At 37.4% G+C, this 27,012-nt stretch overlaps 1 protein-coding gene across 3 annotated transcripts in view; it reads left to right on the top strand.

The window, feature by feature from the left end:
• The first annotated feature begins 3,510 nt into the window (after window positions 1-3,510).
• LOC114134562 (probable palmitoyltransferase ZDHHC14) overlaps window positions 3,511-27,012 on the top strand; it is a 48,757-nt gene continuing 25,255 nt past the window's right edge. For all 3 annotated transcript variants that reach the window (XM_028001254.1, XM_028001255.1, XM_028001256.1), the window contains exons 1-3: window positions 3,511-4,045; window positions 4,598-4,896; window positions 20,010-20,170. In XM_028001254.1, the coding sequence (XP_027857055.1) occupies window positions 4,661-4,896; window positions 20,010-20,170 (397 nt within the window). In that variant the 5' untranslated portion in view covers window positions 3,511-4,045; window positions 4,598-4,660. The remainder of the gene's footprint in view (window positions 4,046-4,597; window positions 4,897-20,009; window positions 20,171-27,012) is intronic.

Raw genomic sequence — 27,012 nt, forward strand, 5'->3', positions numbered from 1 at the left:
AAATGAGATAAGAAAAAAAATTACCAGTCTAGATGAGTAAAGCTGGTAAAGCATATGTATAAATACAGATTAATACAGCCCAATAAATAATTCTTATTAATGTTTTCACATCCTTTTCCTTCCACCTTAAACACTATGTAGTTATGTAGTGATCTGTTACATAAAATCTATATAAAACACATTGAAATATGTGGGCATTGATGTAACAAAATGTGTTCAAGGAGAATGAATACTTTTGCGAGGTTGAGTATTTGTTGTGTTTTCTGTATCTATATTGACCTCTCCCACATTATCTTGACCTCTTTAATAATATTGCCCTTTATACAAATTATTTTAAATGAAAAACACAACTGTAAACAAACTATTTCATTATTTCAGAAAAACTGCTGCTATATTTTTTTTACAAAAAGTTTCAATTTTTCTTGGAAAGGTCGCTTACTCTTCTTGTAATCAGACATCTTCATCTTTCCCTCCATTTACCCAGGGAGATACAAGCATCATGGCAAGCTCTATTTTAAGCTGCCTTTAATAATACTGTAACATTCTGTTAACACAAGCAATGTGAGGTCTTCTCTCAGGCTGAGCCTCGAACTGAGTTTTAGTCCAGTTGCTGGACTGAAAAACACTTGCAATAACTTATCCTCATTTAATCACATTTTACACACAGAGAAAAATAAATCAAAGCCCATCTGAGAAGTGATTAACAGTGTGATCGATTCTTTACTGATGAAGAGAAAGAAATGATGGATGTGCTTCCAGGCTTCTCTTGGCACTATCTGTAGTGTTGTCACTTGTTTGTAACTGCACCTACAAAACAAGGCTTGTGACATTTAGTCTGTGTAAAGTGAGTTCTTGTGTCTTTTAGATAGTGTTGGTAGCCAACTACGGAAGAAAACTAGCCACCCTGCGTTTGCTTTGAAAAGCTGAGTCGTGGAGCTCTGACAGGATGGATGTGGTGTCGTTTAGACATGTCATTTCCCCCGACTAGTCTACTGGGCTGCCTTGCAGTTAGACATCTGGGTATTTGATAAAAGCAAGATGTGTCTCTCATATTTTCAATATTGTGGGTGGTTTTAGTTATGGGTTTAAATAAAGGTGTCAAATTTCCATGCTGATTATGTTTATTTTACTGTGATGAGGCCTAAAAACATTTTTTTGTGTTCCTACACTGAGTTTGATGCAAGTGCATGGGTTTTTCTGCTTCTGTCATAATCCTCACGCTGCTTAGCAAAGCCCACTTTAAAGACAATAGTGCGAAGGGTCAGCAGATCATCAGTAGCCATTAAAAGCATCCAAATCTTTCCAACAACCTAAGTGTTGTATATTGAAACTTACTGGTTCACTTGCCCACTGCTAGAAGCACTGGCTGAAGCTCAACAAGCATTTTTTTAAAACAATTTCAAAGTAACATAAAAATGTTGTATTTGGTTCCATTTCTTCATCCGTAACAGTTAAAAAAATACAGCTGACTGTAAGTATTTAAAACATTAAATTCCTATCATTTCTGGTTAACACACTGCAAGAGATTTACAATTTCATGGCCTAGTAGATTATGTCACAGTACCTTCCAAAGATATATACACAACAAATTTCAATATCTTTTATTGCTAATTATTGATTTTTTGTGATAAATTACCACAAAGTAGCTTTTAATGGTGATACATGGAAGTAAAAGAATACATGGCAAATTTAACACTTTAATAACCATAATAATATTTGATGTCCATAAATAAAGTCTAGTGCAACCAACTGCCATTGCATCACTTTTTACAAATTCAAATTTTAAAAGATGAATTTTGACTTTATAGATTTTAGAGAACCACCTTTTGCTGTTATTACAGCTTCAGGTGTTTTGATGTATGTCGACGTTCGATTCAGATTGGACTTTGACATTCCCCTCAGCATAATGCTGCTAACCAGCATTATGCTTCTGAATTTTTCAGAATTTTTCTGAACCTCCTCATCACATGATGATGCTGCCATAGGAGCAGAGATACTTTTTTTTGCATATCGACCAAAAGGTTTAAAGATTTTCTCATTATCAGATCACCTTCTTCCACAGCCTGCGCTCATGACAAGCCACAAAGAAGGTTGAATACAGATGAATACCACACGTTTCACATTTTTATTTGCAAAAACATTGAAAATACAGGCATCATTTTACTTCTACTTCAATTTAGTATGACTAAGTAGTGCCTTGCAGCCTGTATTTGAACTCTAATAGCGTCTGAGGTTAGCATGCCTTTTGTATACCCTAAAATAACAAACATCAGAAAACAAAAGTAAAATGAGAATGTTTTCCATCTTTGCAAGCTGGAACAACAAAGCTTTCTCAGATTAAATAAAAGGCAACAAGGCTTCTTTACAGAGACAGGATAATTGCACAGCTGTGGGAGAGAATGTGCAGGACTGCCTTGGTAACTTCGGAGAAAAATGAAGAGGTGGGCAAGTGTGTCTGTGTCTACGTAGGTGTGAGGAAGGGGACGGAGAGCTTAGGGAATGTAGGCTGAGAAGGCAGTCAGAAGCTGGACAGGAAATTGATTCATTGGTAACCTGAAACTGGCATTTGAGTGGGGCACGAGTTGTGTGGTAGCATCACTGCCTGTTTGTTTTCAGAGAAACGCAGCCAATATGACAAACATAGACTCCATTTACTGCACAATTTTCTTTCAGTAAATGTTGGTTTTGTCTGGTTTTAGTTATTTAATAATCTTTCTTCCTGTTGACCATTTGTTTCAAAGGACACTGCAGAAGAGGTGGAATAGAACAGGAATTAGCTCTCTCTCTCTTATACAGATAATTGATGGAGAACACTTAAGCATCACCTCATACAATATTTAACATTTCCTGGGTTTGTTGTGAACATTTCAGACTGCAATGCGAATTATCAAAAAACCACACTATTATCTTGTGGTGACAGTATTGAAATGTTTAATCACATATTGTCTAGACCATTTTATCAAGGTTGATTTCTCTCACAGCGGTGTACCACCAGCTCTGCTCCTAATACAAATAATTAACAACTACTCACAGCAGAAAGACTTGAAACGAATATTCCAGTACTGTTTTACGTCCTCTTTTGATAGACAGCCATGTGAAAAAATTAGGACACCTGATGAAATATTCAGAGAATTGATTGTATTTTGATGTCTCACATGTTACTTCTAATTTATATCTGGAAAGGAAACATTTAATGTAGGCCAAGCAAAAAAAGGGACCTTGTTTTACTCATTAAAAAGATATCAATATAAACGTAAATTCTAACTGATGGTAATTGAAGTTGAACCCACTCAAACTACTAGAGAAGGCATTCCATTTTTGATTTTCCCAAATGTACAACTGGAGCATCAGGTCTGGGTTTTAAAAGAATATAGGAACCTGATCTCCAGCTTTGGGAGCAGAGGATCCCCCCCCCCCCCTTGAGCGGACCCTCTAGTGGTCCCCGCACCCCGTTTTGGGAAACCCTTAATCGGCGCTTCCTGTCTCTGCACCTTCATGACTTCAGCCCCGGCTGAAGGGGGAGGAGCAGGCGGCGGAGGCTCTTCTCTGCTCCCATGTTGATGTTTGTTTGCGAGGGTGGCATTGCCGTGTGTGGACGGGGATTGACGGAGGGTTGTCGAGTGGCCTGGCAAGACGCTTTGTTGAGGAAAGCTGCAACTTTGCCCTCACCCCTCCGAATATGAGGTTGAATAATGAAGATTTAACATAATGTCTCATCGATTATTGCTATGAGCCGCTTTGCCATATGGCTGTATGATCATGTTTGACTCGCCTTTCTTGACTGACGGCCAGTCCGGGATTTTGGAGCTCGTCTGAGGGCGCTTTCTCTGGATTTTCCTTCCCTTTTTAAAAAAAAAAAAAAAAACAAACAAAAAAAAACGACGAAGTTCCCCCTCGACGACGAGACCCTTTCCAACTCATTTGTTCACCCCTGAACTTCCAAAAATGGTCTTCTTCGCTTTGGCACGAAACAAACCGGGATAACGACGGGAGAAGCTCCGCGACAACACCCCTACCAAGGACAGCCAGTGTTACTTTCCCCCTGGTAAGGCAGCGCTTCAGCGGGCAGACCAGACGAAAGCAGCCGGGATGCGACGCCTCGCTGCCTGTTTGTGATGCATGGTTGACAGCGCCGCTGAAAACTAGACTTAAACCTTCTTCTTCCTTGCTCACTTTCAGCGGGAAACACTAACGCCAAATAGTTAATTCAAAGCTTTTCGCTATATTTGAACGAACATGGTGCTAACATTTGAATGCACAGGCTTATATCAACTTAAATGTATCTCCTCAACTTGTTAGCCACGCTAGCCTGTTAGCGACACTTTATTTATTTAGTTAGATGGAACTAGCAATGTTCCTTGCTTGCAAAGGCAACATAAACTTTTAATTATAGAGCTTTTAACACTTGCTTGTTATTTTTTACCTTCATTGTATTAAAAAAAAGATTATGTTTAATGTCATGTGGCAAACTGAAAGCTACAACCGAAACGTTAAGGTTAGCAGAGGTATTTTTTTAATAACAGGAAGTGCTGTACTCTCAAACTTAGTCCTATACCATCTTACAAGTTGAGCTAAACTGAACCTCTCTTCTCCGCAGAGGCTGTCCTGGCGCTGGATTTATTCAACTCCTTATTTTTATTTTTTATTTTTACTGTAATTGATGCATCTTGGGGAGTCCATGAGAGAGTGCGAGTACAGTCAAATCAGCACTCGCAGCTCCACGCCAATGGAGACCCCCTACAAGAAAAGGACCCCAAAGAGGAAGAAATGGGAGGCCTTCCCAGGTCGGAATAAATTTTACTGTGATGGGAGGATTATGATGGCCAAACAGACGGGGGTTTTCTACCTCACCCTGGTCCTCATCCTTGTAACCTGTGGACTGTTTTTCACCTTTGAGTAAGTATTATCTGCTCACATCTGGTACTTGGTTGTGCAAGATGACAGTGTGGATTAGGGATTTCATCTCAAAGGCTCAGATGCCAGAAGAGGAAGTTGCACACAAATCATTGCATGGGTCTGGAGTGAGTATGTTTCCCTTTATCTGACCTGCTTTAGGGAGATGTCAGTATAAACTGGTTGGAGATTAAAGTATCTCATACGCCTTTTGTACAACAGGATTTTCAGAAGAGCTGCATGTGGAAACTGCAACCAATGTGATGATATTTCAAAGAGCAATTTTCTCCCCCAGTCAGCTGAAGCAAATTCATTTAGAGCCATTTCCTGATATATTTTTGGTTAATATCTACTCTTTAAAATGTGTTGACATTTTTGAAGAACCACCATTTAAATGTATTTTATTTTAAGGTTTTAAAATGAAGAAAAACACAAATCCTTTTCTACTGTGGGTGTTTATTTGTCACAAAATCAAATAGTTTGTAACCTAATGACAAGAACGTAATCTAAAATAATATTTATGTAACTTCTCTTCTGTTGTGGGAATATTTCTAAAATCTGCATGAAGTTTAGTACCATTGTGGAAGGTCCAAAAAGGCACTTGGGGCTCCAGAGGCAACATCTAAAAATGTTGGTTTATGTTGTTGCAGTTCATCACTGACAAGTGGGACAAAATGAAATTTGAAACAAACAAACAAAAAACCATTCTGGCCATTGCTGACAGATTTATTGTTCTTCATATCCTCTGGAATTATAAAAATATGTAACTGTTTTCCTCTAAAATTAACATACAGTAATCAAATTTGTCTAAACTAATTAAAAATAAATATTTTTATTCCTACGTGTACTATTCCTCTAAATCAATCATTCGGAGGTGCCTAAAAGCTTGCTCCCAGAAAGCGTCACCTAGTTCCACAAAGCTCCTCCTTGGATCAGCCCAACGCCTGTAAGAATGGTTGTAAACAGCATAATGAGAAGCGTTATTATAACGTGCTGAGTGTCTGAAAGAGTAGGAGCTTTTTAGAGGGACAGAGACTAAATTTCAAGGCGTCATATTTTGTTTAAGTTGTATTTGATATGTACAGCATTTTAATAACGGAAGGTAATATAGTTACTTAATTGTGCTATAAAATGTGCCTAGAAAGTACAGGATACTTCCCCTTTAAGTGTCGATAGTAGGACACAAAGCGTTGAGAGAGTGCAGTTGTTATTTATCAGCGGTTATACAATCGCTCAACTGCTATCAAGATCTTGTCCGTGACTAAGATAAAAATTTTTAATTCATTTATTTATAAAGCTCTTCTATAACCTAAGTCCTGTACAGGTGAAAAGGAAAATATTATTATTTTTATTTTTCTTATGCATTTCTATGCTGTAATAAATGCTCAGAAAGCTGACTTTTCTATAATAATGCTACACGGGTTCAGTTAATTACATTCCCAGTGTCGTTAAAAGAGCATTGTTCCTCTTGCGCTTAAAACAATTGTCAATAAACGTACAGTGTGTCTCTCTACATGCTACTCTCCCCCAGATGTCCTCATCTTTCCACTGAGTGGACTGCATAAAGCAGTATGTGCATAAAGGCTGATGTGCTGCCATCGCTGGAGAGTCTGACAAGCGAGTGTGCATTCTTTCTCTGGTCGTTAGCCCATCATTCTGTCATCTATCATGTCAGAAACCCCCTTCTATAGTAGATAAGAGTCCTGCTCTGTCATGAGAATTGTGGAGTTGGTCAGTGTTTTCATCACGATAAAGTGCTTCACAGCCAGAGGATGCTTTATGGGGAAAATTGTGCTGTGGTTGAAGCCTCCTGCACTCTGTCTGCACAGCAAAGACAGCATGTACTACATTACACTATATTTGTACCGACCTTCAATTTTTTAAGATTTATTTCTGAAATTCTGCTGCTCTGAAATCTGAATACATTAGGTGCCCCCATTCATGATTTTGTTTTTTATTTTTTAGTTTGCCAAGCGAACTTTAAACTTAAACTTACTTTTAAAGTATTGGTTTTTTTCTATATGGGTGTAGGGATGTAATTTTGCAAAAGGTTTGTATCACAATTCTTTTGTATAGATAAATTATTGCATGTATCATCAGTTTAAGGCTACATTGGTGATGGCATTGTGCCAAAAGTGGAACCAATTGTATTACTTTGTACAACTGAGTATTATTAGTTTAAAAACTCCTTAAATGTCATCAGGACAATGGTGTCCTCATCTACCCATTGAATTGCACGCTGTCGTTTTGAGGGTGATAGTTAAAGGGTTAATTTAGTCCCAATAGATAAAGTGGGTAACAAGTTTGCATATAAATCAAACGGTTAAATAGTATCTTATTTGACATTAGCTCCTGGCAGAGCAGATGGAGGCCATTGATGGAGTCCAGATTTTTTTTAGATAATCCACTGCATATATATCGAACCTCAAATGCACTTTTTTACAAGCTGTGGGAAGCAAAAACAACTTTGATTTCATTATCTGTCCACACAACGCCTGGCTGGCTAAGGATATGGTTTATACTTGGAGTCTGATCAGAATTATGTTGCTTTAAGAAAAGAGCTACATGGAATAATCTCATTAGTGATTTGTTAAGCATAGCAGCTTGCAGTGCTATTAAAATAGGTTCATAGGCTAAAACATGAAGAAGAGAAGGATTAGTTTTTAGCAGAATTCTGAACTTAAAGAGCAATAAATTGCAAGACATTGAAAATTCTGAGAGTCGATTTACAAATTGTTTTGGTACTTTCTGTACAAAGAACATTAATGTGTATTGTTAGTTTCCGGTAGAGCTGCAGTAAACATTAGACTGTAATCATCATTACAATATTAATTTTTGGAAATGCAATGAATTGCTTGAATGCAGTTTTTTATTCAATGCCTTGATTCTTTAGTTTAAGTGTCAAAGAACTGAGGAAAAGACAGAAACTGGCCTGTCAGTTATAATCGATATCAATTGAGGATTTAGCAATAGTATTATTACATGTTGTTTTTTATGTTTAACAACTCTACAGTTTAGAGAGATTATTTATTTTAATAGATAAAAACAAAACAAACTACTGTAGGTACAATATATGTATGCCCTTTGAAATTCATTCCTGCGTATCTGTGTTGTATGGCTTGCGTTTAAAATCTTCCAACCTCAATGCTGTACATCCATCAGCAGTGACCTCTGGACCACTTCAGCTTTCAGCGCATTGTCACTTGAACATAAATACGAACATAACCCATGACCAAAGGGCAGCCTGCCACAGCACCCCAAGATCTGAGACTAAACTACCCTAAACATGAAACGCCTAAAAAAAGGGAGATGGACTTTGTGGAGCTTTTATCTAAACCTGGAAGTTACTCTGCATCTACATGTAGGATGTCAGATGCTTCCTGATGATAGCTCTCCTGCTGTTTCCACAGATGGCTTCATTTCCTACGGTGTGAGCAGGACTCTTCATTCTATCTTATGTTTGTTGTGACTACACAGGGACATTTTACAGGAACACCATAAAACAATGTTTCAGCTAAGCATTGCCCCATGCCCGAAGGCTGGCTGAGTCCTCCTGACTTTCCCACCCCTCTCCCATCAGCTGAAGGGAGACATTCATCAGACAGGGCGACGGTCAGCAGACCCACACATTGGCTTATGTTGTCATTAACAGTAATGTGTTTCGATTAGTTGTGTATACCTAAGCTCATTCACTAGTTGTCAGCAAAGTGGATTGCAGCTACTCATTCACTTTGCAGAGCTTTCTTCTTTTGCACAATGTTTCCCATCACACTGCCGGATCATATTCTGCAGAAACAAATCTTAGGGATGAGGCCATTTGCAGTCTTTCTTTATACTTGTTTTCTTTCCTTCTGTCTGAGGGGTGCTCAGCCATGCACAATAAACCGGCCTGTTTATTATTCTGTTTCTGGTCCCCTCCAGATGCCTATGTGGCTTGTTGTTTCACATGTTGCTTTCTGTCCCATATGTGTCATAAAAGTTCACTGAGGCCAATGTCTGAAGGACATTGTAAGTAATGTCATGATATTTAGAAATATTCAAATATACAATAGTTGTAAGTAAAAATATGTTGGGTGTGAAGTTTTTTTGCTGGTGATAAATTTTATGCTGGCTTGAACTTTTGATATGAGGTTCAGAGTTAATGTCTCAAAATTAGATTCCTCTGATTATTTTCCTCTTTAAGGTAAAGACTCCAAGCATGACTTGAAGTAAAGTTCCATCAGGGCTGCAGACAGAAGTTGCTGTTCATGGATATATTAGATATTGCCACAGGAATGCACTAGTCCTCAACAGTGGATTCATACTTCTTTATGAACAGGGATCATTTCATATATGAGCTTTGTTGAAAAGTCCTACCAGAGTATTTTTTCACATCAGTATTAAGCAATCTCCAAATGTGATGAGACTAAAAGTGTAAGAGTAATTGCACAGGATATAAAGCCGCTAATCTAGTTCATGGATATTTGACACCAGATCTGGGTTTGCGATGATTATTTTTATTTTTTTAAGCAAAGGTTTTTCTTCTTGTGTAAGAATGTTTTCAGCTTGGTTTGCAAATTCACATTATCCTTGTGAATTATCTTGGTATTTTGCTTTTGCTGACTCAACAATGTTACTCCTATAATTGTGGCTTTTTTTTCCAATGTGAAAAGCCACCTTATGAATCTCACTAATTGGACTGGGATTGTGCAGCCTTCCTTATTGTTTGTGCCTAACAGTTTGTCTTTCATCTCAGCTGGAGATGAGGAGGAAAATTGGAAAGCTAAAGGCACATGACTGTTGGGGAGAGACTATGACCCCTCCCGCCCCCAGTTTCTGACACAGAATCCACAAAAAAGGATCATTTCACTGCTTTTGAAAACTGCAGTGCTTCATAGATCAGGGTTTTCAAATTGACATTTTGTTCTTCAAATAGGTCTGTTTTAGAGTCCAAACAGAACAAAACGACATGTTATATCTGAAAGGGTGTTGATTTGAGGCATTCCAGGGGGCAAATAAGGAGAGAAGAACCATGAAATGCCCCTTTACTGTCTTGCAAAATTGGAAACCAACTTGAGTATAGTTTGCTTTCACTGTTAGCAGGACATGCAGATTGTAAAACCCATCTAGGTACAGGTTTTGTGTTAAAATATTCAAATACAAGCTTCTTTTTCAGATTTAAGCCTGAATAAGTAAGAAAAACTGGAAAATGGGTTTGAACCTAGTGGTGTGTGTAGTGCTATAACTTTTTTTTTATCATGCTATGCTGCAGGAGTATTACAACTGATCCTTTTCTAATTTTTATGTGTTTTTTTTAATACCACTAACTTGTTGGAACTTGTCTTTTGTATTCTGAATTTCTAAAAATCTCTGTTCTCTGACAGTATTTACTTACCATTTTGGTGTGTGCATTTGTTTCTTGCAAACATTTTGTCATAAATCCAGCATATAAATTTTCTTTTTATACAACAGTGTTTCTTGTTGATTGGCTTGGCAATCCAGCATTCATATTTATGAATGGAGCAGCAAATGTGATTTAGGCTCTGGCGGCTGTACTCTGGATAAAGTAAATCTTTCTCTGTCTGGGACTTAAATCAAAAAAACGGCACATTTAACGTCAGAAAATGGCAACAACGTTGACATTAACAATATCAAAGTTCAAAAGAGGATCCAGAGCACGTATAAATCTGCATGACCCCAAAAGATTAAAAGAATCACAGCTTATGTTTTGTTTTGACACAGTCTACACTTGCTTTTCAGTCGCATAATTTATTGAGATTTTGTTTGAAGTTTAATAGAAACAGAAAAATGACAAAGCAAGACGGATATGGATTAGTCTTTAAAAACTCTTTGCGTATGAACTGGAGACAGAAATACAACACATCTCTGTGGTTCACATTTTTTTTGTTAGTGTGTACACAGGGTCAACATACACACGACTTTGAATAGACTTAATAAATTTTTCATGTTTCTCTGCACTTATGTATGTGATATTACCATATATACGTTTTTTTTCTTAAGAGTTGGCATGGCACAATTGTTTTTCACCTCAATGCTGAGAGTTTGTCAAAAATAATGCAAACGATCCTTTATCTGGTAACGTATGTTACCAGATAAAGTAACATAGGTTACTTTGTAATGGGTGATTCAGCTGTCACCCATTAATGAACATGTAGGCATATTGGAGGTGACAGTTAAGGGGTTAAACAGAGTTAAATGCTTTGCATGCGAAATGGTAAACGGGTTCTTAGTTGTCTTCAATTAAGATGTTAAGAAAATGCCTGTCTTTTCTGCCTTTGTGGACAATAGCTGTCAGTGTGGGTTTCTGGGATCCAAAACTTTAGAAATGTCTTTGTAAGACTTTGCAGGCCAGTAAATGTCAACGTTTTCAGCAAATATCAATTCTTGAATTTTATCTCGGGACATTATGTGTTGTTTTTGAGATTTTTTGTCCTATTTCATGTTGTCAGATGTGCTCTGTTCAAGTGGTTTCTTCATTCTACAGGTCTGGCAGTCGTTAGATTTGGACTTTCTAATAAAACTGAACTCACGCAGTAGGGTAATTGCAGGTAAATAATGATTTAACAAATGGGATAATCTTTTTTTTATATCAGGCCAGGTTGCTTTGGATAGTTGTCTTTTCTCTTAGTAAATAAAATCATAATTTGAAAACAGTTGGTGAGGTTATTTTTATCTGATATTCAAGAAGAAAGCAGATAATTTAATCTGCAATTTGGGAATCATTGTTTTCACAGTGCATTCTATAAACATCTGTGCAGTTACATGGTACAGGAATGCTTTAAAGTTTATGTTTAGTGTTGTGTACATTTGTAAGGCTTTTTTTAATACCCCCAGTAAACACTGCAGCTGCTTATTTATAGACTGTTGGGAACTGAACATTGTTTAGGACCCCTGTCTGACACGCTTCATTCAGGAAGAAATGCATCCTCATTTTGTGCAAGAAAAGGTGCAGAAATCAGTCATTTAGCTCGTCTGTCTGACAGATTCATTAAAAAAAGTCTAGCTTTATTAGTAGTTTTTAGTTTTTTGTTTTTTTTTACTGCATTATAGCAAAAAGGTTGACAGCTGCACTAAACATTTACAAAAATGTCGCTGCAAGTTAGCTTTTTTTTTTTGCTCCCCTTCAACCTAATTTATGGGAAGCTGTCTATTCTGCTTTTCATCTGCCTGACCGATGCAGAGTTACAGTGATCGTGTTATGATTCCCATCAGGTACATGTATTAAAACGGCTAAAATAAGCAGCGTTTGATGAGCATTAACTTACATCAAACTCTTAACACAACCGATTCGCTTTGGGCAACAGTGTTCTTGAAATATGGATGGAGTACTTAGTTTTTTCCATGTGTTTGACAGGTTTGCTTTTGTGGCTAATCCATGCAGCTGAAATGTTTTTGGAGGTTGTTGAAGCTAAAACTGCCCACATTTCACATTTGCCCAGTAACTCTCTCAACCAAACAAATAGGCTCTGCCTTCAGTTTTGATTAAGTGGGTTGTTAAAAATGCTTTAAAGTACTTTCAGGTGTAGCTCCTTTGAAACATGCCCCAAAGTGCATGAAAGAAAATCTGTTTAATGAATACCCAAAGCATTGAATGCATACAATTACTCTCAAGATGGCTTTGCAAACATGCACTTAAAAAAGGAAAAATTTGTGCTTTTTCTTATCCTCGATATTGTTAGCTTTTTGTAGAAAATTCCCAGAAAGAATGGGTGGAAAAAAGGTTTGCCGCATGGGTGATCAAGAAAATAAGTCCTTTTTTGAGTGTTGTCAGGCAAATAGTTGCGAAACAGACTTTGTCCACATAACTCAAACAGTCACACCCATTGCTAGGCATAAGGAAACAAAAAAACATTCCTCTCACACCAGTACAGTGCCACTTTAAATCTTGTCTAACTGCCTTATCGTTTTTCAAATGGGTGGTTGAATGTGGGGGAAAAAACAAGGTGATGTTCTTTCGAGTGAGTTATCAAACTTGAAACTTTAAAAGTTAGACTTGCAGATGTAGATTATTGTAGAATAATATAAGCACACTTCTTTTTCTGATACTCCAGTGCCACCACCAGTTCCACTGGCCTCTCGCTTTTTTGTGTGTGTGTTGCGTGATTTCTTTCCCCGGCTTGCTTCAAGTCTTTAATCAGTCCTGCACTCTCTGTTTGTCAACCCCCTCCTCCAAGGTACATCCAGGCCCTTCTTCCAGGGGTGATTGAGTGCAAGAACGAGGCTGAATGGTTAGACCTCAAGAATTTGTAGGTCTTTGGAAAACATGAGTGACACATGTTTTGCAGTTGGCATCTGTCTGAAATCTGGATGAAAATCTCTGGAGACTGTGGAGGAGTTTGGGTAAAAAAATGCAATTGTTTGCAAAAGCTTGTCATGTTCTCTTGTTTTGCAGACAAATGAGTTGGCCTATGGCTATGAGGAGATTCATATTCTGCCCTGGTCTGCTATCAAACCCAATCAAAACGTTATAAAAACCCAAGAAGACAAAGCCTTTGTTTTCATGTAACGGATGATTAATGATACTGTAACCTGAAAGGCCAGAGAGGTATTTTAACATGGCATTAAACATATTTGAAGTTCCTTTTAGTGTTAATGTTGACATTTCTTATCGGGTAATCACCCTGAAAACCGACTGCAGATTCAGATAACAGCTGTTAACTTTGCATGACAAACATTTTGTTTTTCACAGATCAGTGGATTGCTGTTTTTAGAGTTACCATAAGAAAAAAGAGACCTGTTAATCTCGGAGGACAAACTGGGAACAGTGCAGAGTGAAGCAAGTTTTACTTGATTAAATAAAGCTCAGGTGAAAGTCCTCAATGATTAGCTTCCAGTGGAGTCTTGACAAGCTTGATGACATTAGATTTGAGTCATTGTTTACATTGTAAGCACATTCAATGATAGGTTTTTAACCCTTTGGAAAGCAAATACATGTGACCTTGTGAGATTTTACTGAAGTGAAGCGTTACTTTTGCTCTTCAGACTTGGCAAAGTTTACCATATTTTAACTTGTTCCATTTGGCAGTCGAGTTTTGTGGTCCTGTTGCTCCACCCTAACTTTTAACTTTTACTTATTGCTTTTTCCATTAGGGAGATGAAAACCCTTGGAAAATGGCTTAAGTTTATTCTTCATTTGACGTTACCCTAAAGATACAGCAATGAGATCTTTTTGTTTTGTTTTTGTTTTTTAAACTCTGGTTAAATATTTCAAAATGTATTTGAAAATACTTCTATATTTCCAATCTCCAGTGCAGTGAAGGGGCATGTGGGTTAGGGACCACAGCCATGTATGAATAAAATCCACATATAACCACTTTTAAAAATGCTGATAGCTGCCTAGTTTAATAGGCTACCACAGAGGCTAACATCCACAATCTTATCTGTGTTCCTGGATTGGGTGCTTAGCAAAATCTTGCCAATAACATGTTAAGTATCATTACACCTATTTTATGTTCCCAAGCTGAATTTTCGTTTGAAAACTTTGTATGTCCTCTACAAGAAATCAAAATAATTTGGAGTTATGTTCCTCATAAAAAAAATAATAAATAAATACTCAACAGTGAGTATTCGGGTGTCCATTGTATATTCTGTAAGAATAGCTGAAGGTTTCCCAGTGACAATATATAATCTTTTCCTGTCTACATCCACAATAGTATTATAATATTTCCAATACAAAACAATATAATGACTACTCTGTGGTGAGAAAAGGGTGTCTTTTGCATATCACACCAAAATAAATTTTGAACTGTCACTGTCCTGAATATATTTTTTCATGTCTTATTTCTAAATAATGCTAACATTAAATTGTACATACATGGCACGTTGAATAGAACTCAACATAACTTTGTTAAATGGACCAACTTTCAGATGTACAGTAGCTGCGATAATAATGTGGGACGCACAAGAGATTGGCAATGACCTGAGTATCAGTTGATGTTGGTCATTTTTTAATATACAGGTATCGATCCAATAAATACAACTGGTCTAAGATTACTAACCAATATTTATTTCCAATTTGTTATTTGCTTCTGGTCATGTGGTATTTGTTTGGTCATGTGACTGACAGTGATGCAGCACAGAATTGTGGGGAGTTTAACTGAATCAGAAAAGGAGTGGTGAAGTCAGCATTGTGGTTTCCTTTTCTCCCCACAGTATGGCAAGGGTTGTGAAATGTATACATAGGTCAATATCGGATATCGGCCACAACAGCAATATTAATATCCAATATCAGTATCGGCACAAATTTTTATATCTGTGCATCCCTAATATTGATTTCTCCCTCATCTGACGTATCGATGATGAGACTGTGACCATTAAAGATGCAGCTTTCACTGCAACCCAGACTTGGTGTAATTAGTGCAAAAAGCTTCTCAACTCTTAGGTTTGTCCTGTTTTAGTCTTCACTTCAGCCTCTGTGTATTCATTGGTTTTGGACTTATTAGATGTCTTCCTTGTTTTTTCACTAAATCTTTTTGTTTCTTTCAACAAGGCAGACTAAAAAATTGGTTAAAGTCTGCTGCTCCTTTCCTATGAGGCTTCAACTCACTGATGTGGCTGTTTCCAGGGTAACCATAGCCCCTTTTGAAACTTACCATGTCTGACATTGCATGCCGTCTGTCTCTATGGCAACGATGCCTCCAAAGTCTCTGTAAATATAAGAAGTGGATTGGAAGAAAATAAAAACGACAATGTGACTTTGTTCGTTTCTGCTCTCTCAAAGTCTTCTTAGGAACGGGAGCTGCTGAAGTAGTCTTACTACCGCTGTTCATCGACAGATGAAGATAAATGTCAGAGATGTTTCATTTGACGGGGCTTGACTGGGCAAGTTTTTGTATATCTGCAGCGCATAGACATGCCTGAGTAAAGATTCACAGGAGGAGTGGGGTTAATGGATATGTCCTTTCTCCCAGGTGGGTTTGGTGTTTAATCTGTGTCAAGTGTTGCTTTATGCCACACTTGATCACGTTTTCTTTATGTAACTGAAACGACTCATTGAGACGTCGCTCTTAAAGTACAGATGCTGTTGCTTGTAATGTATTTTTTTTCCACTTCCTTTTAAATTATCTGTTTGTCAGTGGATAGGTTTTGAAGTATGACAGGATTTTTACGTTACAGGAGGCTGAGCACCACATCTCTTCAACAAAGTACATAGTATTAATTGTGGTTCCAATGCTGGATTCAGTACATTTCTTGCCAAATCATTACTTTTATCCATGATCTATGTTGTCTTTAAAAAGCTTTCCCTTCCATGTGTGGAGTTACTTTCAAAATATGTTTTTTTTTTTTTTTTTGGTTCTGCAATTGCAGATTACTGGCAGTTAAAAAAAAGCTGTAAGTTTTAGCCTTCACTAATGTCCTATTTAAGATTTTAAAATTCAGAAATTATATTAGGGAATTACTGTGGAGGACTTTGTGGTGGGGTGTGTGTGTGTGTATAGATATATATATAGTTGAAACGATACCTAAAACATGTCTAAATTTAGAAAGCCAATGTTTAGCCATCCACTTTTGGGGGGTAATTTCTTCTGCTTTATTTTGTTTTATCAAGTTTAATGCCTTGTTCAGCAGGGAACCAACAGTAACTGGCTTCAAAAATCTGCAGCTTTTGTAACTGAAATTTTGTTTTGCAACGGATGCTTCTGAATTTAATGATTGTTTACACAGAACAGAGTCTTGCAAAGTAGTCTGCTGTTTCTTCACCTTTTAATATGCAATACCATGATGCATAATTAACCATAGTAAATGGCAGCCGGCTAATTAGAAAAACAAGCTTAAGTAAGGTACAGTGCCTACTTTTAACTAGGTGTTGCTTTTAGTCATGTTTACTTGTCACCACTTAATTTCATTGCGTGTGTAAAGACTAACCCTAAAGTGTCCAACTGAAGTTTTTTTGTTCATTTTTTGGATTATTAGATTTCCTGTTTTCGTCATTGTTTGTATAGACTCTTCGGTGGGGAGGAGTGTTTTCAGAGGAACTGTACAAACTGGTGATTTCTGTAATTCCCATTTAAGCAGTGTTGTAGCCACTGAATCTCTTGTGAAGCTTGCTCCTAAGAACAGGATCCTGCCATCTTGACTTACAAGTAAATCCTGATTTTCACGTTGAGACAGTCTCAAATTGGACTGGGCCCTCTCTTACCAAAAGTATCTGTTGACGGAAAACCTAACAGCAGAATCACAAAAGCATGCAAGCACGCTTATGCCTCGAAAAGGCATTCGGGAAAAATACACAGCTTCTGACCCAGTCAACCTTATTTCTACAATCCATTGTGCATTGCAAAAAATTATTTTCATAACCTCTGGACCAACCTGTGGAACAAATGGACTTTCACAAAGCAAATGCTAATGAAAACATCAAGAAACTAAGCATAGCAGGGCCTTCATTTCTTAAATATTGCAAGGGCCACCTGAAGAAATTGCCGCTGATTATCGATGCTAGCTTAATTAGCTGCTTTGTAGACTGTTGCTGTGTATGGATAAGCTTTGAACAACCTAAGAAGTTCTGAATCAGTATGTACTCAGTTATAAAGTTGGTCACATTTTGTTGAAGGAAGTCGGGCATAACCTTGTGTGACTCCAAACAGACATAGAGCTCAGTTAGACTCTGAACAACACTTAGATTCTAGCTACACTGTCAAGGTAAATAAAAATATAACTTAGTTTGATGAGCAATTTTTTCCAAAGTTTTTTTTTTTAAATTATTTTGTAGAACTCTGAGTATCCATTTAGGAGGGGAATGTCAGCGACGCCATATGCTGAATGGACGTTTCTGAAGTCTCCGTTGAGATGTTAATCCTTTTCTGAAGCTGAAATTTCTACTGTTTTTCTGTCGTATTTCAGCAAGGTTTTGTGTTTGCATTTCTGATTAGATTTAGAGACACTTTTATTTTTATCTCCTTGTAATCAAGATAAACTGAATCACACTGGATTGTAGGAGTAATTCAAATTCACTTTTGGTGCAAATTAATGTACACTTGTTGAAGCTGCTAAAGTTGAGCTTTAGTTGATTTTTAAGCAGAGTCACAGACAGCCGGATAAATGCCAAAACTTTGCAGGAAAATATCTGGGATTATTCCAACAGACGAACAAATATACATTTTAGCTAAACTTTAAAACCATTACTTAAGAAGAAGGCTTGCTACATACAGTATGTTTAGCTATGTTCTATTTACCATAAGCTAGTTGTTTAAGTAGCAGTTGCTTTTATATCTGTTGTTGGACTCATCTCTGATCAGCATTGGCTGTTTTGCTGATTACGCTTTGTTCTTTTTCAGATCCTTTTTCATGAAGTGTTGCCACAACCTCCCACAGTGTTGGGCTTTTCATCTACTGTGGCGTGAGCTGATGTTGTAACACAGACATGAGGATTCAGTTAATGATACAGTCAAACAGATTTGAGATCAGTGGATCAGCGGATTTTGTTTTTAGAAACATAATGTCATGCCATAAATCAGTACAGATGATATCTGTGCTTATATTTTGGCTTTACTCCTGTTAAAAATAAGTTTGAAAAAGTTTGTTTACATATATGGCTCAGAGTTTTCCTCTGAAGGAAAACAGAAAAAGTGAATATTTGCTTGCATTTTAGGCCTTTCTGCACCTTTAGCTGCACATAGCCACAGTTTGCCAGGTTATCACATTGAATGCCTTTTTATTTAATTTTTTTCACCTACACAAATAACTGTAGGTTGTAAATCTTAACGTATAAAGCAATTTTATCAGAAGTTATGAGGCACTCATATCTCAAAATAGGCAATAATGTCTGGCGTCAATATCTTGATTTAGAAAGTCATGATCCTAAATCACCAAATCAGAGGTGGAGGCTGTTTGAGCAAATGCAACCAATAGCTTAGGAATGACACAAAAAATGGCCAATTTTTTTTTAAACCTAAAAAAAATGTTTTTGCTGAACTGTGTTGCCCTGCCTGCTTCCCCCTGCTGATGTCCCAGGCTTTCATTTGTAGAGAGCAGCTGGATTGCATGTTTCCACTCAGGTTTCTACAGGTCAATGTTCATAGAGATGTTAGGATTATATCTTCAGTTTTTTAAAATTTCTCTAAACACATTTTGCTGACCAGCTTCACATTTAGGTGTGATTCATAAATGATTCATTCTCTTCCATATTTAACTGGCTTGGAAAACAGGTTAAGTTTAGTGTTGAAATACTTTTGTATTAAGTTTGGCTGTATGTTTGCTTTGTGGCTGTAAGGCTTGCTGCAAGTTTACATGTTTCACTTAGTAATTAATCTCTGCAGTAATGAATGAACTGTCCTAACTGTTATTAGGACAGTTCGTTCATTAGGTGGACGGTGCTGACGTTTGTCTTTAGCAATCATTTAGCAGTCAGCACAGGAAACTTAAATCAGTTTCATCAGAATAAATGTTTTTGAGAAAAATATGTGATATCTATGTTGTATCATTTAGAAGCCTGGAATGCATCATGGGAAAAAGACAGCATCAAGTTCATAAAATACCAGAAACTCGTAAACAAAAAGCACAGAGTGCCCTAGGCCCACCCCTGTGATACTTAATATGATTTGTGCCGTAACCAGCTGCAGTGTATTTAAAAAAGTCATAACTTTTTAACTTTTCTGTGTTTTGGGAGATATTTTATGTGATGGATGAACATAGGGTGGAACATAATTGTGAAAGTGTAGGAAAAACAAATCAATCTTCAAAATTCAAGTTTATCCATGTTTCCTTTTACAGTTATGAACTACTTTGTGTTGGTTTATTACATAAACAAGTATCATAACAAGTATGAATATTTGTATTTTTAAACAATTTTAAAAGTTGTTACAGGGGTATACTTTTGCTAGCCAATCTGACCTGTTAAATAGTACATTTTGAAAGACACTACTTAGACTGGATAGGGATCTGACTTATTCATGAACCTTTGTTTGACTCTGTTTTGTGGTTAGTTTCCTTTAGTTGTTAAGCAAGAATGTTACTTTCCTTAACCTAAATACCTTCCTCAGTAATTTCCAAGTGTTGTCTTTTATGCTAATGTTGAAATGGGGGTAAATGAAGTTTTGATGTGCTGGAACATAAAACTCTGCATTTCTGCTTATGGTTTGTCGCTGCTCTTTCTTCATCATCTGTTTTTATTTCACCAGTTGTCCGTTCCTGGCACAGGAGCTGACCCCCATCATCCCAGTCTTAGGAGGAGCTCTGTTTTTGTTTGTACTGGGGACTCTATTGAGAACCAGCTTCAGTGACCCCGGCGTCCTGCCTAGGGCCACCCCTGACGAGGCAGCGGACTTGGAGAGACAAATAGGTAAGCGATTTCATTTCAATCATTTTTTTTAAAGAACAAAGTCTATGTTAAAATCTTCATTTCTCTCCTTGTATTTTTTTTTATTGTTTTTGCGCCAGTATATAGTGCCACAAATATACTGAGATCCTACATACAGGTAAAAGCCAGTAAATTAGAATATTTTGAAAAACTTGATTTATTTCAGTAATTGCATTCAAAAGGTGTAACTTGTACATCATATTTATTCATTGCACACAGACTGATGCATTCAAATGTTTATTTCATTTAATTTTGATGATTTGAAGTGGCAACAAATGAAAATCCAAAATTCCGTGTGTCACAAAATTAGAATGTTGTGTAAGGGTTAAATTTTGAAGACACCTGGTGCCACAAACTAATCAGCTGATTAACTCAAAACACCTGCAAAGGGCTTTAAATGGTCTCTCAGTCCAGTTCTGAAGCCTACACAAACATGGGGAAGACTTCAGATTTGACAGCTGTCCAAAAGGCGACCATCGACATATTGCACAAGGAGGGAAAGACACAAAAGGTTATTGCTGAAGAGGCTGGCTGTTCTCAGAGCTCTGTGTCCAAACACATTAATAGAGAGGCAAAGGGAAGGAAAAACTGTGGTCAGAAAAAGTGTACAAGCGATAGGGATCACCGCGCCCTAGTCAAGATTGTGAAGAAAAACCCATTCAAAAATGTGGGGGAGATTCACAAGGAGTGGACAGCTGCTGGAGTCAGTGCTTCAAGATCCACCACCAAGAGACGCTTGAAAGACATGGGTTTCAACTGCCGCATACCTCGTGTCAAGCCACTGTTGACCAAGAAACAGCGCGAAAAGCATCTCACCTGGGCTAAGGAAAAAAAGAGCTGGACTGCTGCTGAGTGGTCCAAAGTCATGTTCTCTGACGAAAGCAAATTTTGCATTTCCTTTGGAAATCGAGGTCCCAGAGTCTGGAGGAAGACAGGAGAGGCACAGGATCCACGTTGCCTGAAGTCTAGTGTAAAGTTTCCACCATCAGTGATGGTTTGGGGTGCCATGTCATCTGCTGGTGTCGGTCCACTCTGTTTCCTGAGATCCAGGGTCAACGCAGCCGTCTACCAGCAAGTTTTAGAGCACTTCATGCTTCCTGCTGCTGACCTGCTCTATGGAGATGGAGATTTCAGGTTCCAACAGGACTTGGCGCCTGCACACAGCGCAAAATCTACCCGTGCCTGGTTTACGGACCATGGTATTTCTGTTCTAAATTGGCCAGCCAACTCCCCTGACCTTAGCCCCATAGAAAATCTGTGGGGTATTGTGAAAAGGAAGATGCAGAATGCCAGACCCAAAAACGCAGAAGAGTTGAAGGCCACTATCAGAGCAACCTGGGCTCTCATAACACCTGAGCAGTGCCAGAAACTCATCGACTCCATGCCACGCCGCATTAATGCAGTAATTGAGGCAAAAGGAGCTCCAACCAAGTATTGAGTATTGTACATGCTCATATTTTTCATTTTCATACTTTTCAGTTGGCCAACATTTCTAAAAAATCCCTTTTTTGTATTAGCCTTAAGTAATATTCTAATTTTGTGACACACGGAATTTTGGATTTTCATTTGTTGCCACTTCAAATCATCAAAATTAAATGAAATAAACATTTGAATGCATCAGTCTGTGTGCAATGAATAAATATAATGTACAAGTTACACCTTTTGAATGCAATTACTGAAATAAATCAAGTTTTTCAAAATATTCTAATTTACTGGCTTTTACCTGTACTTACTTCGAAGTGCTGAAATTCGGTCTCAGTGTAAACACATGATGAAAATTGTGTTATTTTTGTTCCAAGAGAAATATCCGCCTACCAAACTCTACTCCAGGCCTGGATCAAACCAGAAAGCCACACTTTGCTCTTTGTGCAAAGTGTTGCGTGACTGGTCAGAAGTTTGTTGCCGTATTTTATGCCTAAATGGGCTCGGACAACAATGTTGATATTTCTATTCCACTATTCTGCTTCCACCATCTTGCAGCAGGAGACACAAATTTTTTTTTGAGGAACACTCATCAAATGTGATAAGAAATTATGTACATTTTTACGGTTCTTCACTAAAAATCTCCTAGAAAAATGGCAAATGGCTAATAACTCTTGGATGGAAATTGTAACATTGTTTTCCACAGAGGAGGCTGTGTGTAGAAAGTGTGATGCTCTCTTTGTAACTGCTACATAAACACATAACCAAGGATGTAGGGAAGCAGGGGGAACCCTGGTGAGTAGGGACGTATACTGAAGCAGGAGGGGTGTCCCCCAGGTGGTCTGTATGAAAGGTGTATGCGAAAACAAACAGTTCGCAACCATGTGACTGTGTGTCAACTGTTCGGCATCAGATGAAGGATGTGGGATCCTTTAGTGATTCTCCTTTGTATGTTAGAGGAATCTTTTGTGCATGTCCTGTGTACACAGCTCCCATCCGTCTCATCTCCCCTATCTGAGAAAATGTTCCATGCGTAGCTGTATTCTGCTTTTGTGTGGGTGTTTACTGCCTCCCTGACATTAACTGGATAAGGTGTCCTTGGTAAATCTGCACAGCCAAAGAAATAGGGGCTTCAATTGACTTTAAAGGCACTCTTCATCTTTGCTAGGATGAATTATTGGTACTGCACTGAACTGCTCTGCACAAATGACCTCCGATCTTTTTGTTTCAAAAAAGCTTCTCCAAATACCCCCTTTTTGATGAATTACTTGGTCATAAATCGCCATTTAATAAATATTTTATCTAATATATGTTGGCACAAGTAAACCTATTGGTGCATTAGGAAACACTAATATTGAACTAACTGAATTAACAGGAATTATGAGGATTTTCAGAAAAATTCAATACTTAATTTTAGTAAATTTGTTCAGTCTGGAAAAAAATCCCATATTAGGAAACAATTCATAACATGGAATAATCTTCCTTGTTAAATTAATACCTCCTATATTAATCCCTTTAAAATGTATTCAGCTGTAGGATTGTTTTTGAAGTTGAGCCTAGTTTCTAAGAACATCGTTCTGTTTTCTTGTCCTAGAAGGGTGACATGACACGGAGGCCCATCACTTAGTCACAGGAAACTAGATTGGATGAGGGTCCGTATTTACTTTAGCACCTTGCACAGTAAGCAGGTAGGGAAAAGAGGTAATAAAAATCTTCGTAGCTCATTATGGGAGAACTGAAGCAAAGAACAGCATCTTGGGGGTCACTAAATGTCCATCACTAAATGTCCATAACAACCATTAGACAGTGTGTACGTGCCAGTTGTGTGGGAGTGATACAAGAAAAAAAAAAAATCATTTTCTGTTCAATCATCACAAATATAAAAATGATGAGTTTGATAAAGATCACTGTGGAAAATCTGCAGTCTCAGCTCAAGTCCCAAACACTCCAGGTGGGTGTGGTGTGAAACAAAGAATGAGTAGTTGGAAAATTCTTTGATGGGCCGGTTCCTAACTTTGGACTGCATGACATCAGACTATTTGAAATAGCTTGAGGTTTTAAAGAAGAACAAACGCTGCAAGTAAACAGAAATTGGGTCGTCACCGGGTCTTACTACAGGTTAATGATCCATAACAAATGACCAAATTTACTCAGAACGGTTAACCAGGCACAAATTCAACCTTTTTCCTTGGCCGTTAAACTAAACAGTGTAAGATAGGATTGGATGATCTAGAGGTCGATCTTATGAAATGTTGCAGGAAAAGACAAATCAGTGACTTAAATCAGGGAACAATTTTTTTCTACTAGTCACACATACAAAAAAATCACAGAGCTAAATGTACTGCTTTATAAATAGACAGAAGCAGCTGATAATAGTGATGGCTCATTTCAAATGGATGTTGCCTTGGCTTAAGGTGATGTCAGAAAGATTTGAGGGCCAGAAAAAGCACAATGTGTAAAGCACAAAGGGATGTCATCCTTAGAGGTTAGTTTCTTGGCTAATAAAGATGGTAAATATCCATTTAATGATTAGCTGCAGGAAAGTTCCTTCACAGTAAGTTAACAAGAGGGTCAACATTTGTTGTCAGTACAAGCAAGAATCCATCCGCCCATTGACTTTATTTCTAGGATTTATTGTGGTTTGCTAAAATGCTTTGTAAGATGTTAGTGACTATGTCATCGTTGCAAAACATATATTCAGTATCAGTGACTCCCAGTGCATTTTTTTTCCTGTTTTTCCTTTACGTTTCCTGCTTCTCTGACTTAACCAATTCATGATTCAAACATCAGTGCTGCTTTAGTGACCAACTCTCAAGGATCTGTTGGTGTCCTGCTGCCCAGTAGCTAAATGGATTATCACAGCTTAGCTCACTAGTTTAGCTGACTTAAAATGTTCTGTGTAATTGTATAGCTTTGCTTGGAATGTGAAACTTTTCTCAGCCATCGTCCTCTTCTGTGCTTCAGGCCATTAGGGCCTCATTAAACTAACTCTGGGCTAGCTTAATTAATCTCATTAGGAGACTTAAAAGCCTTTGGAGGAAAGTTAGAGTACCGAAAACCAGTAGCAGTGGTAGAGACATAGAGTGCAGAATTACCATTTTATGGTGAAATTTTTTTTATTTTTTTAAATAAAAAAAGGAATTAAAATATTCTGGCTTAAATCTGAATTCCTTTGGTTGTTGAGTATTTTATTTTTCCTTTGAGTATTGTTGTCTGCAACTGAATTTAAACGAGAGCTGTCAAATACATTTTATTACCAAACATCTTGTCTTGATTTTTAGCAAAGTAGTTTTTATTTTTAAGATTTCTATAAAAATGTGTTTGGCTGCTACAACTATATGTTAATGATTGCTTTGGTGCTTAAAGTAGAGCCACAAAATATTATTATGCTATATGATATGAATTCACTTTCCATTCTTCAACCATCTTTGTTCTCAACCATACTTCTCAGTGTTACATTAGTAAATAAATAATTGTGATTACAAACTTCTTCTTAATTGTGGACATTTTTACCATTAAATTTTTTCTCAGAAGTGTGAAAAAAACCTAAACATCTTTTTCTACTGGTGTTAAACTGTTTTTGTTAGCATTTGGCTGTTGGATGTTCAGAATTGTAGTGCTGCCATTAGAACATGCCTGTTAGATGAGCCACATGTTCATTTTGCACATAAAATTCTAAGTATTTCCAGATGTAAGACATTGTCTAGAATTTAAACACATTTGCACTAGTTTCACATTTCTAACCACACCTCTGGCCTTTCAGTCGCCCATAAACTCCCTTAATTCCTACTTTCTTCTCTTAACATCAAGTCTCTGCATGCTGCTTTGGGTGTAGTAGTGTGGTTTCTTTAAAATGTGTCCAAATACACCTTGAATGTTGAGGATCTACAAAACAAAAGCAGTTTTGGTCATATATATTAGTATAAATTTCAATTCTACGTAAGTGTTTGGATGTTGATGCATTTGTATCTTTAATCTTAAAATCAGATTCCTGTTCTTATCGGCTAGTCTTTGCGCTGCATTGAGCAGAATTTGTTATCCGTAACCCTCTTGTCATTGTGGAATAGACCTGTCCTGTAAGTAGATGACAGTGTTTTCAAAACAAAATACCACAAGGCTCAGGTTCAGCACACATCTTATCGATCTGTTGATTAAGCGGTGTTGGGCCTAATCTGTGAACAGTACGGGGACATTTAGGTCTCTCACGTTCCATATCCCAGAAGGGAAACTTGATATCTCTGCTGACTGCCAAACACTTAGGTTCATTTTAGAGTGGATAGCTAAGTATACAGTACAGACCAAATGTTTGGAGACACCTTTTAATTCAATGAGTTTCCTTTATTTTCATGACTATTGACATTGTAGATTCACACTGAAGGCATCAAAACTATGAATAACACATGTGGAAATATGCACTAAACAAAAAAGTGTATAACAACTGAAAATACCCCTTATATTCTAGTTTCTTCAAAGTAGCAACCTTTTGCTGTGATTACTGTTTTGGACACACTCTGCATTTTCTTGATGAGCTTCAAGAGGTCGTCACCTGAAATGGTTTTCACTTCATAGGTGTGCCCTATCAGGTTAATAAGTGGGATTTATTGCCGTATAGTCATGAAAATAAAGAAAACCCATTGAATTAGAAGGTGTGTCCAAACGTTTGGTCTGTACTGTATATATATCATGTCTTACTATTCTGTCCTGTCAATGAGCTGAATGCAATAGAAAAAAATGCGTACAGCAATTAAGGATGTGGCCAATATTGTTTAATATTTGTTTAAAAAAAAAAAACATTCTGAGTTTCCCCTTGCCCTACTGCATTTCATGTCCATGCATGTCTGGCTTCCCAATGTGTTGGAGCTAGACAGGCTGGCGTGATTTCAACTTCCATATGCCAGATTCAAAATCCTCTCTGAAGCAGCAATCAGAGAGAAGGATGGATCAGACAGCTTGTTTCTTTCTTTACTCTGAAATGGTCAGAGCCTCCCTTTGATTTTCCAGCACAAGTGCTGTATTTTTTTTCTTCTGTTCCCATCGGAGGAAATAGATCTTGACATGTGGGATTGATTCGCAGGTGGAACATGCCAAAATTCTAACATTTCTAATTTTAGAAATCATTTACAGTGGGTTGATACAGGAAAAAATTGTGACTGATGTGTTTACAGATCATTAAAATGACAGAAAACTGTGGGGATTGAAGCTTGTTTTTCCTGTTAAAACTTTTAACTGATGTCTTTTGTTTTGCTTCATTTTCTTGTAGGAAAACTATTTCAGTTGCCAAATTTGAATACATATCCTATGAAAACAGAGTGACCAGCTAGAGTCTCTTTTTCAGAGAGCAGAGACAGTTTTATGGCATTAGATGCAGTTTTTTTCTATTGCAGTGAGACTCTGTAAAGAAG

Source organism: Xiphophorus couchianus, chromosome 19, assembly GCF_001444195.1.
Source record: "Xiphophorus couchianus chromosome 19, X_couchianus-1.0, whole genome shotgun sequence".
Classification (NCBI taxonomy): Eukaryota; Metazoa; Chordata; class Actinopteri; order Cyprinodontiformes; family Poeciliidae; genus Xiphophorus; species Xiphophorus couchianus.